The 13,494-nt window shown below is 39.7% G+C and overlaps 1 protein-coding gene across 4 annotated transcripts in view; it reads right to left on the reverse strand.

Annotated features, from left to right (window-relative positions):
• The window catches only part of nfyc (nuclear transcription factor Y, gamma), an 88,645-nt gene that overhangs the window by 20,305 nt on the left and 54,846 nt on the right, over positions 1–13,494 (reverse strand). For 2 of the 4 annotated variants that reach the window (XM_060847120.1, XM_060847122.1), the window contains exons 6-7: positions 5,539–5,709; positions 3,768–3,845 (exon numbers count right to left, since the gene is read on the reverse strand). The exons of 1 other annotated variant lie outside the window; for it this stretch is intronic. In XM_060847120.1, the coding sequence (XP_060703103.1) occupies positions 3,768–3,845; positions 5,539–5,709 (249 nt within the window). The remainder of the gene's footprint in view (positions 1–3,767; positions 3,846–5,538; positions 5,710–13,494) is intronic. One more of the 4 variants, XM_060847123.1, reaches the window with a different exon arrangement.

Raw genomic sequence — 13,494 nt, forward strand, 5'->3', positions numbered from 1 at the left:
AACTGGGAATAACGTGTACTGTTCTGGTCTCCTTACCTTATACTTACCACAGAAGGAGTGCAATAAATGTTTATCAGGTTAATGCCTAAGATGGCCAAATTGTCTTGTGGAGGGATTGAATAAACTGAATCTGTGTTCTCCACAAATTTCAAGAGTGCAAGGTGATCTCATTGAAATGTACAAAATTCTTACATGGCTTGACAGGATGTCTTTAGATAGGGTGGTTCCCCAGTTAGTGAGTTTTGAATCATGGGTCATAACTGCAGGATAAGGGACACAAGGAGGTTCAGAGGATGGTGAATTTTTGGAACTCCCTAGTTCAGAAGTCTGTGAAAGTTCAAACATTGAGCAAGTTCTAGACAGAAAATCAATAGATTTCTGGAGCCTAATGATATCAAGATAACATGGGAAATTAGCAATGAGATACACGATCAGTCATACAGTACGGAAACAGACCCTCTGGCCTAACTCATCACGATGGCCAGACATCCCAACCTGACCTAGTCCCATTTTTCAGCATTCAGCCCATATCCCTCTAAACCCTTCCTAGTCATATACCCATCGAAATGTCTTAAATACTAGAATTGTATCTGCCTCCAGCACTTACCCGTTTCATTCACGTACCACCCTCTGCATGAAATACATCCACTGAATGCAACTTTACCAAATCTAATTAGATGATCTCACTGAATGGTGAAACAGGCTTGACATGTTGAATGACCGGCTCTTGTTCTTACATTTCTACTGCAAATGTCCAACAATTCTGTTTAGGCTCCAATCCCCCCACCTTGTGTTTTGACAAAAGGAAACAAGATCACAGAAGAAATTTATCACACTGCTTACTTGTGGCAAGCATTCACTACAATACATATCCCACTCAATATACTTCAGGAACTGACTTGACATCGTACCTGCAATGCTGTGGACAAACAGAATCCAGCCACAGCACAATGGGAACAGACCACCATCGGGATTCCAGTAACATGCAAGTACATGGTTGGTCAATTGTAAATACTGCCTTTTCTAGTCATGTTCTTTCCACATTTCTTTTTTTTAAAAAGAAGAGGAGGAGAAGCCTGACTTTGACAAGGAAGGCTGCCTCGAGAGTAATTTTGTCTTATCCATGAATACGGCATAGCATTAAACTCCAAACTCTGGATTAATGGTGCTGGAAGAGCACAACAGTTCAGGCAGCATCCAAGGAGCAGCCGCCCGAACTGCTGTGCTCTTCCAGCACCACTAATCCAGAATCTGGTTTCCAGCATCTGCAGTCATTGTTTTTACCTCGCTGATTAAACTCCAAACACTGTCTCAAATTCCCAGCCCTATACTAGTACCATCATGACCTTCTCTTCCCTTAGACAGACCCTAGGAGGCCAAGCGCAAAAGTGCGTTCAAGATTTGGTTTCATCCCACCCATCCCCTCTCCATTTCATGTTGTTGGGAGGACAATGCTTTTATGTTAACTGTTGGCAAATCTTCCAGCCACTATTAGCATCTATCAATAAAAATGTGAGAAGATAGAAATTGCTAGACCAGAAGTTGCCTATACTGGACAAAGAACATGAGAACACTTCAGGCAGGAGGTCCTCAAACACGAAGTAATATTGGAAAGATCATGCCAAGAATTATAATGGATCAGCTTAGCTGGCACTTAGTCTGACAGGCAATCTTATGAACATTCTTTTAGAAGTTATGGTATTTGTACACAACTGCTGAAAACCGTAACTGAGCTCCACTGCCTGTAAGAGGTTCTGAATTTTCATGCTTTGTTGACCATAAATCAGTTAAAACATAACAGACTTCCAACCTAATTTTTAATGGGCTCTGGTTTTGTAATGCAACCAAACAAGCATTTATCCAAATGTGAAGTTTTTGGCAGAATTTGCTTTGCAAAACTGTGGGGGTTTTGATGTGTTTGAAAAAGAGACAAACTATTTTCAGTAACAGAAAGGTCAGTAACCAGAAATTTAAAATCAGAGGCAAAAAATGGTGAAAAATTGCATATCCTTAGGGAAAGAGTATGAAAGCAGCATGATCTCTGAAATTTGAATTATAACTAGAATTCCTACAGTGTGCAAAGCAGGCCCTTCGACCCAACAAGTCCACACTGCCCCTCCAAAGGGTATCCCACCCAGACCCATTACCCTACATTTCCTGTGACTAATGCATCTATACATCCCTGAACTCTATGGGCAATTTAGCATGGCCAAATCACCCAACCTGCACATCTTTAGACCGTGGCAGGAAACTGGAGCACCCAGAGGAATTCTACGCATACACAGGGAGAACGTGCAAACTCCACACAGATAGTTGCTCGAGGCTGAAATCGAACCTGGGCCCCTTGGGCTTTGAGGCAGCAGTATTAACTGCTGGGTCAATGTGCCACTCCAAAACAAGTTTCTTCAAAAAAATAAAGCTGCCTAGGTACGATGAAACAAATGGCTGCTTCCTGCGCTGCATGATGGGTCACAACATCAGCAGCACTGAAAAAGATCACTCAGTATATGGTGTTGTTATTTGGTTTTAAGAATACTAAAGCAAACTCCTAAATGCACAAGCTGGGAACTTCGTCAGGCAATTTTATCTGAACAATTAGGAGTTTAACTAACTCTGTCAAGTACAGGGGAATTCTCATTTATCTGCAATATGCCATTATTTACGGGATAGGAAAATTTCTCAGACGGACCAGAGATTGTAATATAGTTTGACTTTATTTAAACATTAGTATTCAGAATACAATGTGTGCATAAATCATTGCCCTTTAGTTTTAACATCAAATGTGTTTATATTGGATATTGATGCACCCTTGCAAATCTTGTGCTATGCTCAATTCATGGTCTCAGGTGAATCCCACAGAAAATGCAATCCTGAAACCTCTGGTACACTGTACTCCCACTAATATATATCTCAATGCATTCTCTGGGGACACATGAAAGACTGCTCAAAAGGACAGGAAGTCTACTTCTGGTCATTCTCACAATTCAAGTAGATATAACAGAATAATTTTATCAGTCCATTGTTGTGCTTCAATGACAACTCCATGTACGGTTTCAATAGTCCTGTCAAATCTTGAGAACACAGATCATGCTGCGTATGTACGACACACTCTTGCAGAACAATTTGGGAAAGTAATGGCCCCTAGTGGTATTACTGCAAGACTATTAATCTAGAGACCCAGGTAGTGCTCTGGAGACCTGGGCTCAAAGCCCATCATAGCAAATGAGGAAAATTGTATTCCATAAAAATCTGGAATTAAGAGTCTAATGATGACCATTGCTGTCAGAAAAATTTCTGGCTCACTTCATGTCTTTTAGGGAAGTGAACTGCTGTCCTTACTTGGTGGAGTGTACACTCCAGATCCACAGCAATGTGGATGACTCTTAACTAGAGATGGGCAATAAATGCTGGCCTAGCCAGAGATGCTCACATTCCATGAATGAAATTTAAAAAGTCAGGCACCATACAGAGTCAGGAAACAACTATAAATGGCATCTTGCATTTATATTGTGCCTTTAATGCTGCAAAGCATCCAGATTAATTTATCGATTAAAACACAACACATGCCACACAAGGCAGTAGGATAAGCCTGGTCTCACAGGCAAGAGGTGAAGTAAAGTAAAAGCAGTGAGATGGTGAGATGCAGGGACTTAGGAAATGCATTCCAGAAATTAGGTTAGTGTTATGTTCACCTAGACAGAGATTGAATAAACAGGGCAAGCTAAGAGAGAAAGCATGCATATTTCTTTTTCACAGGGACACATTACCGTAATGGAAGATGCTGTAGTCTGAGATTGTGCAACCTGTACTTGCTGTAACTGCTGGACAGTAGCTCCTTGCACTACCTGTGGATGCAACATTTCAAACCATTGGTCTCTCGGAAGGTCACAAGACTTTATTACATAGACGGCATTAATTAACAAATATAATCAGTAATCATCTTCAGGACATGTGATTCTGTGTACACTTCACGTACAGTAGGGTACTAGATTACTCACAGAGATGTATCATTAATATGGACCATTGGGGGCCATTATTTTTGTAACGTTTCTAGGCTTTATAGATTTTCATGGACATGACAGTATGTTTCCAAAGAGAAGAGTGAAAAAATGTACAGTAAAATAAATTTATATATTGGAGCTTGTTAGAAAAATATAAAATGAACTGAATCCTGTAAAATGAATTAAATTTCGATCAGTTACAGCCATGTTTTTCCACTTGCGCAAAACATCTCAACCACATAACAGGTCACCACAAACAGCAGAAACATTCTAAAGTTACCAACAAAGTGCAGCCAACTAGACTTGCCCTAAAAGGTTAGCTCAAAGGATCATGATTGCTTGCCTGAGCTGCACGATGTAACACTACTGTACTTTTTTCAAAAAGGACCTTTAAGTGTATGGAATGAGCTGCCAGGGGAAGTGGTGAAAGCTAGTACAATTGCAACATTTAAAAGGCATTTGGATGGGTATATGAATAGGAAGGGTTTGGAGGGATATGGGCCAGGTGCTGGCAGGTGGGACTAGATTGGCTTGGGACATCTGGTCGGCATGGATAAGTTGGACCGAAAGATCTGTTTCCATGATGTACATCTCTATGACTCCAGATAACTGGGATGGGAGGGGGAAACAAGGGGGAGAAAGCAAATTCATGGGGAATAATAATCAAGTCTACTTGTTTTGTTGTGTGAATTCAACATCCGTACACTATGGAGCTGAAGCCATAAAGCCAGCTGCTGGAGATCTGGAAAAATTTTGTCTCCTCTATTAAGAGGCGCTGAAGTGACTGGCAGACCTTGGTTTGCACAATGTAATCCTATTGGCTGGTCTCTGAACCACCAGTAAATCTGCAGTTGTGATATGTTTGGTCAAGCAAATGAAAGGCTGTAATACTTTATTTTTAATGTTTTGAGTTTTTTTTATTCATTCATGGGATGAGGGCATCACTGACTAGGCCAGCATTTACTGCCTATCCCTAATTGCCCAGAAAGCAGTTAAGAGTCAACCAAATTGCCGTGGGTCATTAGTGGATCAGATGGGTTTTTCCTGCCCATCTACAGTATTCATGGCCATCATTAGACTCTTAATTCCAGATTTTATTAAATTCAAATTCCTGCCACAGCAGGATTTGAACCCAGGTCACAAGAACATTACCTGGGTTTCTGGGCTAACTGTCTAGCAATAATACCACTAAGGCTACCACCTCCCCACCATTGGTTGCATCGAGTTTAATTTGTGGTTTACAATGGTCAGGAACACAAAAAAAATCCTCAGGTTACAAATTATATTTTCTGACTGCAAACATAGCATGGGAATTCAAGGGCTCGTCACTAAATAGCAGCAAATCAAAATAACTCAAGCTCCAATAAATATTTAAATGAGACAAGGAACCAGCCAGTATGTAGTGTTCATAAATACATGGATTATTAAGATTTGAATGAAACACCAAAGTTGAATTTTAGAACAGTTTAACTCTTAAATAGAAATGTTCTTTTTAAAAAAAACTTCATGCTGTTCCTTAGAGCTATAAGCTCCCTACCTGTCCCTGTTGCGGTTGTCCAATGATGATCTGACTTGGTTGTATGGTTGTGCTACCAGAGCCCTGTTGGCCCTGTTGCTGCCCCTGTACTTGCACAGTTGTGGGCTGTTGAGCTAATGTGAAGTAGTACTGCACTTGCTCTGAGCTTGGAACTGTCTGGCGAACTTCTTCCTGGGATACAAAAACAAACACAAAGTCCATCTACCTGAGATGAGGCAGTGAGAGGTTTGCTATTCCTGTTAGTTAAGGCTGTATCACAGTGGACTAATACACACTGACCTCAGCTAAGATACACAAAATGAACAGATTCTCAGCTGTAGGCAATAGACAGCAGAGTACTTACAACAAGCATGCCACAAATGTCATCTGTAGTATTCCCACCTTGATGAGTATCCACACATCATGGGCCCACAACCAGAGTAGAATTAGCAATTAAACTAGGTTTTCTCATTCACAAACAGAAACCTCAGCATACTGATCAAAGTATCACTTTGAAAGTAGTTGGGTCCATAAAGCTCTCTTTTCACTGAAGATAGCATGGAAAATATTTCAATTTCAAAGCCAACAGAACATTTGCCAGTTAAGGGATAGTGCAACTAACTGATTTTATTTTCTGGACATTTTCAAGTGGCCTTAGAATTTTGCAATCTTACAGCAAGGAGGCGGCCAGTCTCCTGTGATCATGTTTAAAAGCTGTTTGCAGACAGCTTGCACATGCCTCCAATTTTGACAGCACAAAATTTATTCCAGCAGTACCATGAATGTGAGGAGTGGGTGCATAACGCACAACTCCTTTCACTGTAGGATATCACTGCAGCCAATCTCTGTCTCAGTATTGCCCAAGATTATAAAATACAGTACGCAGAAATCACAGAAGCTTTCCAATGATAATACTGGCAGCCTCCTGTATCAAGTTTATTGAGTCCAATGCATTATCCTCTAAAAGTAAATTGACTCTGGGAATAAATCACATCTACCAGAAGAGACATAAGTCCAATCTATGTTTTTTTTAAGTTCTCATCTTTTCAAGTAGCAGATTGCCCTTTGTGTTTGGGTTGGAAGTGGAGACTTTAGGAAGAAGTGGGAAAAGAAAAAAAAAAGGTTGCTAAGCATCCTCATCATGATCCAACATTCTCTGATGAAAAATACATTCAGCTAAGGGTGCAGAAAACTGGTTTGGGTCAAGCTGTAATTCAGGGTAACAGTGGCCTTGAAAATTGCTTTATACACAAGAGATTGTACCAGAGGCGGTCGAGTTTGTGTCAATCTTCTGCACGACTTGCTGGTTTGTTGCTGCTCAGTCTGTGTCAGTATGAGCAAACATCCCTCTCCCAGCTCAGTCAGACCACAGCTGAGAGTGTAGGATGTTTACACACACTAGAGCACAGTGTTAGGATGTGATTCCTCTGCACTGACATTAGATCCTCAAACACCAAAATGAGAAAAAGTTACGAAACAAGAAGGAAATTAGAACGTTAATTGCACATCAGCTAAATTAAAAGTACAGACGAACATTCTGGGACCAATCACCAGCATAGAAACACTCTGACAAAGGTTCTAACAAGCATTGATTTGTTGTATTCCTTTAATTTAGCGCTGCCATTATTTTGCATTTTTTACACTTAGTTTCCAGTAGTTGCTTCTTTGGCTGGTTAGTTCATGTAAACAACTGCAAGAGTCACTGATAGGAGTATATTTTAAACTAAAGAACTGATGTCTGTTTTCGGTTTCCTTTAGTAGTAACCACCTCCCTACTTTGATCAAGATTTTCATGGCATAAAAGGGAACTAATAGTAAATAGGTAGAAGCGAGGTCTGCTACTTCAGGAGCAAGGATTTAAAGTGATTGGTAGAAGGATTAGAGTGGACAGGAGTAAAGTCTGTTCCATTCAGAAGGTGGTGGGTGTCTGTAACTCACTAACCAATTTGATGGTTGAGTGGAAAACTTCAATTCATTTAAAAGGAACCTGGATCTGTACCTGAAACACTACAAGCTGCAAGGCAATGGATCTGGTGCTGGAAGTAGGATTAGAATAGGTGTCAAAAAGTATGGTGCTGGAGAAGCACAGAAGGTCAGGCAGCACCCAAGGAGTAGCAGAGTTGATGTTTCGAGCTTAAGTCCTTCATCAGAACTTTTGACTCTGGTCTCCAGCATCTGCAGTCCGTCACTTTCTCCCTAGGATTAGAACGGGTGTCCACCTGTCCACTCCACCCTCTCCTCCCTGACCTATCACCTTCATCCCCTCCCCCACTCAACCATTGTACTCTATGCTACTCTCTCCACACCCCCACCTCCTCTAGCTTATCTCATCACGCTTCAGGCTCACTGCCTTTATTCCTGATGAAGGGCTTTTGCCCAAAATGTCGATTTTGCTGCATCTTGGATGCTGCTGTGTTCTTCCAGCGCCACTAATCCAGAGTCTAGTTTATTCAGTCAGTGCAGAAATGATGGGCTGAATGGCCTCTTTCTGTTCTGCAATTTTTCTATAGTTTCATTAGTCAACATAAAAATCAGAGTTAGACCTTTCAGGTGAAAGTTAGGAAGTACTTCCAATTGCCAAGGCAAAGGTTTGGAACTCTCTTCTGCAAATGACAACTGATCAAGTGTAAATTTTAAATCTTAAATTGATGGCCCATCATTGTTTAAAACGTATTAAGAGACATGGGCTACCTCATGAAAAGTTGTTATGAAGCATTGGAGGTAGTATATCGTTGCAGATAGAGAATTGCCTAATGGGCAGGAAATAACAAGTGAGGTTAAGGGGTTCATTTCAGGTTGCCAACTCGTAACCAGTGGACTTCAGGAATCAGTGCTGGAACTGCAATTGTTCACAATACATATTAATGACTTGCAGCAAGTGAAATGGAGCCAAATTTGCAGACTTCACAAAAATAGGTGGAAAGGCAAACTGCAAGAGGAATACAGTTTTTAAGAAGATATTAATAGGTTAAATGAGTGGTCAAAATGTTGGTAAATGCCATATACTGTGGGGTAAGTGTGAAGTTGTTCATTTTGGAAGGGAGAATAGATGAACAGAATAGTATTATTTAAGCAGAGAAAAACCACAGAAAGCTATAACACAAAGGAACTTGGGGGTATTTATTCACAAAATACAGAAAGTTTTGATTTGGAGATGCTGGTGTTGGACTGGGATGTACAAAGTTAAAAATCATACAATACCAGGTTATAGTCCAAAAGGTTTAACTGGAAGCACACTAGCTTTCGGAGCGACGCTCCTTCATCAGGTGATTGTGACAATGCTAGTGTGCTTCCAATTAAACCTGTTGGACTATAACCTGGTGTTGTGTGATTTTTAACTTTGTACAGAAAGATAGCACACATGGGAGCAGGTAATTAGGAAGGCTAATGCAATGTTGGCCCTTATTTCAAGAGTGTTGGATTATAAGAGCAGGGAAGTCTTACTGCAACTACAGAAAGCTGCTAAGACCACAACTAGAGTACTGGAAGCATTACCAAGTTGTGTAGAGTTATCATGTTTTGAAAGGGAGAACTTAATTGTTAAAAAAATACGAGGAAGAGTGTGTGGTTCCTTTAAGAGGTAAAGTGTATTTCTAAGTGTGGAGAGTTATACAGAACAACGTGTCTGTAAGTAGTTGCAGATTACAGACAGTTCTGAAATTGAAACATTTATCAATTGGCTGTGCAATTGGAAACCTTAGGTTTGTTTTGATATTTTGGCAACTAACTTGAATTAGCCGATTAATTTAAACCAAGCACTTAGAGATTGAAAGCCAATTGAATTTAAATCTGATGGTTTTGACAAACTCAGACCAATGTTAACGTACGAAAATTGATATGTCATTCAAGGTGTATAAGAAGAGGTTTTTTGAAAATCAGGGTGAGGGCATCTGAGAAATAAACATTTAGCTCTCACAAGAAATCTGTAAGCTCTCTAAGAAAGCACCATCTATCCATAAAAGGAACCATGGCACTTCTAGCTAAGAATCCTCACAGAAGAACTCAACAGAGAAAACATCCCTGACTGCAGGATCAGCAGAAGAAACACATTTGTGACTTAAAAACAACAATCTTTAAGGCACTTACAACTGGAGAGACAGTGGAGAAGGCAGAGCATTCCAGTAGACACATTCTGTGTAGACTTTGAGAGATTAAGTTTTAAATTTATTTTTTCTTATTACCTGGATTTATACAAGTGGGACTTGTGTTTATTGGAACAGCATACCGGTTGAACTTTCTTTGGTTAGGGAATAGTTAGTAATTTGGGGGGAATTGTTTGGTTTGTTAGTAATTCTGTTAATTTGTTTACTGTTAGGGTTAAATCAATAAATTGTTATGTGTTGTTTATAAAGTGACTATCAGGGATTTTCTTTCATTTAACCACTCTTTTTAACAGTTTATATAGGGAAGATGAGCTTCTCTCGGTGTTTCAGTTTTAATTATCAAAGGGGTTCGAACTTTCCTCTTTGTAAGAAAAGGTAGGGGGATATTAAAAAGACAAAAAGGTGATAGCCAGAGGAACTAATAAAGAAATAATAGGTAGATGCAGAGCAGGTGGAAATAGGAATAGCAGTCATTATTAACATCTGTGATATGAAAAAGCTGTGGACAGATGTTATAATTGGAAAATTCATTGATTTTATTTCTCTCTTCACCAGATGCTGCCAGACCCAGAATATTTCCACCTCCGTTCAAATTTCAGATTTCTATCATTCACAATTATTGCCTCAGAGTGAACAGATACATTGAGTACAAATGAACACAGAACAGTACAGCACAAAAACGGATCTTCTGGCCCACAATGCTGTGCTAAACATGGCGCTAAATTAAACTTATCCCTTCTGCTAGCTCTTGGTCCACATCTCTCCATTTCTTGCATATTCGTAGATTTATCCAAAAGTCCCTCTGATGCTCCTATTGTACCTGCATCCACCACTATAACTGGCAGTGCTTTTCAGACTCCTACCACTCTGTAAAAAACTTGCCCCTCACATCTTCTTTGAACTTTCCCTGGTCTCATCTTAAATGCACACCCTCTACTATTAGACATTTCAACACTGGGAAAAAGATTCTGACTGTCAACCGGTCTATGCATCTCATCATTTTATAGAAGTCTATCAAGTCTCCCCTCAGCCTCCGCCACTCCAGAGAAAACAACCCAAGTTTTTCTAGCCTCACCTTATAGCTCATACCCTCTAATTCAGGCAGCATTCTGTAAACCTCTTCTGCACCCTCTCCAAAGTCTCCACATCCTCCCTGCAATGTGGCAACCAGAATTGAATACAATATGAAATGTGGCCTAACTAAAGTCTTATAAAGCTGCACATGACACCCTGACTCTTGTACTCAATTCCCCAACCAATAAAGGCAAATGCCCTTTTTACCACCCCACATACTTGCACGGCCACTTTCAGGGAACCATGGATTTGAACCCCAAAATCCCTCTGTACATCAATGTTGATCCTGGGCTGTCTAGGGTTCATAAGACATATTGCCAGCACACACTGACTGGAATTCACACATCTCTGCAAAGATTCTACAACCCTAGAGAATATTTATGTACATGTTTATAGCAATTGCAGATAGTTTATGCAACATGTTTCACTATTACAGCTTTTGTTTTATAAACCATTACTTCTGCATACTACCAGACTGAATACACACAGCTGGCAGTTCAGGTGTTCCTTCTAAATCCATGCAATCTTGTAACAGTGATCTGAGGTCATTAAGTGAAACTGGCAAAACCTGGCACCCCACATGCACATTCCTGGCAAATTTTAAGATTCGACTTCTGGGAACAAGTGCCAAGACTTAATTCCTGATCTGGTAACATAATCCCTCCTCCCTGAGAAGATATTACTACTGTAGTGCCAGTAATGGACTCTGTACATTATGACTCAATGTCATCAACAAAAGTCCAACAGTATAACAAAATAAAAAGAATCCTTCTTAGAACAATAAATATAAAGTCAAACTGAACATGAATTATAATTTACAATGATACTGAATGAAGGTTAACTTTGGAGTAAAACACAGCACTTGGATTACTGATAGGCACTCATGGATACTCTTGGTGTACATATCTTCTGGCAATACTCATGCTATTCATGAATGGAGTCTGACACATGGACCCTCTTCATAATCTGAACTTGCTAAGGAGTTTAGTTGCATCTAGGAGTAAGCTGAACATACAAATAATTCCATGAAATAATAAAACTAACAAAAGCAAAATACCACAAAGATTGGAAGTATAAAACAAACAGAAAATGTTACAAATACTCAAGCAGATCAGGCAGCATCTGTCAAGAAAACCAGAATTAACATTTCAGGTCAACGTACCTTCATCACAGAACAGATACATTCGGATGAAAAGTCACTAAGTTGAAACGTTAGCCCTGTTTCTCTCCACAATTATTGTTTGACCCAGTGTACTTGAAACATTTCCTGATACTTCAACACTGAAAGGCCAAGGTTTGCAAAATGAATAAAGTAACTTTGTTCCATCTCTTTAATGTGTGCCAAATGCTGGAAAGCCAGAGCATCTGGAGTGCCTAGCTCTACTTACATGGTTCACGATAGGTTTTGAAATTAAAAGCAGCCCTCACTATTGAAGGAAAGCTACAAGATTCTAATCTAATCAATAACAAAAATAAAAGTCAGAGACCCATTCATTTCATGGGCAATTTAAGGCACCATTTGGGAAATAGTGAACTGTAGCTTCTTTCTAATTCAACAGATTATCAGTTCAAAATACTCAAACTCAGGCACAGCCACAGAACGAAGGCTAATCCACCAGAGAGAAATAGGAGGATGAAGGAGATAACATCAGTCAATCAACACAGACTTCTTCACGAAAGCCAAAGGAACAGTCTCCCAAGTCTACCATTTGTGGCAGATGAAAACTAAATTGTGTAAATATGTATAATCTATCTCTGATCAAGCTTTTGTCACCCAGCTTAACTCTTAATGTCTCTACGAAACTGTGCTAATATTGTCTGCTCTTATGAAGTGCTTTGAAACTTTCACATATTAAAAGCATTATGTTCATTGTTTTTAGGCCACTTCTGACCCTATTTTTGTTGCCAATGACCTAAAATCTAACAATAGCCCCCAACATTCAGGATCCCTGCTCAAGATGCAATCGTGTCTGTTAGGGCTTTTTTTCAAAAGGCACATGCACACATTCCAGAGAATAGTTTAATTTGTGATTCTTTAAAGTTCCATTAATCTGACATACATCAGATTGCACCTACCAGAAATCTCATGAGCCTTTTATCAACTGTTAAGTTGGATAAAATATCTAACATGCAATGATATAACGAGTTCTAACTTGGTTGGGGATCAAAGCCACAATTCTTCACTACTTTTCCACTTATCATCCAGTTATCATCAACGCTGGTGTTGTTTTCTGCCACAGTGAGACACTGGGGGCATTCTGCAGTCCAACCACACTGTTTCAAAATGAAACAGATACGTTGACACAAGCTTTGTTCAGTTTTGAATCAAACAAGTTGATTGCTTTGTTAATGAAGCTGTTTAATAATCAATCAGTCAGTCACCAAGATTACATCACATCAATGAAAATTCTTGACTTTTACAACACCTCATTTACTTCTGCTGTTTCCTTCATTAGGAGTTCTCAGGTGGTGGTGAGAGGTGTTTGCCAATTTCACACCCAAGCTATCTCCAAAACACGGTGTGTGTGATGGGACATAGATTCTTTCCACATGATGACCTCCTCAGCCTGAAGCAGAGCAGAGTACATAAACTTCAGTTTAAAACTGAAGTCTGGAAACAAAGCTGCTAAAACATAACAATATCAGGTCAATGAAAGTGGCCATTATCTGTATTCTGAGTTTTGCTAATCTCGCACTTCACACCAACCAGGCCTCAGGATACAGCAAAAGAAGGCAGATTTATAACACCATTACTCGAATCTATTGGAATTAGTAGTCTTACTAGTAGAATGTGGAGGGT

The sequence above is a fragment of the Hemiscyllium ocellatum genome, chromosome 30 (genome assembly GCF_020745735.1).
Source record: "Hemiscyllium ocellatum isolate sHemOce1 chromosome 30, sHemOce1.pat.X.cur, whole genome shotgun sequence".
In the NCBI taxonomy this organism is placed as follows: domain Eukaryota; kingdom Metazoa; phylum Chordata; class Chondrichthyes; order Orectolobiformes; family Hemiscylliidae; genus Hemiscyllium; species Hemiscyllium ocellatum.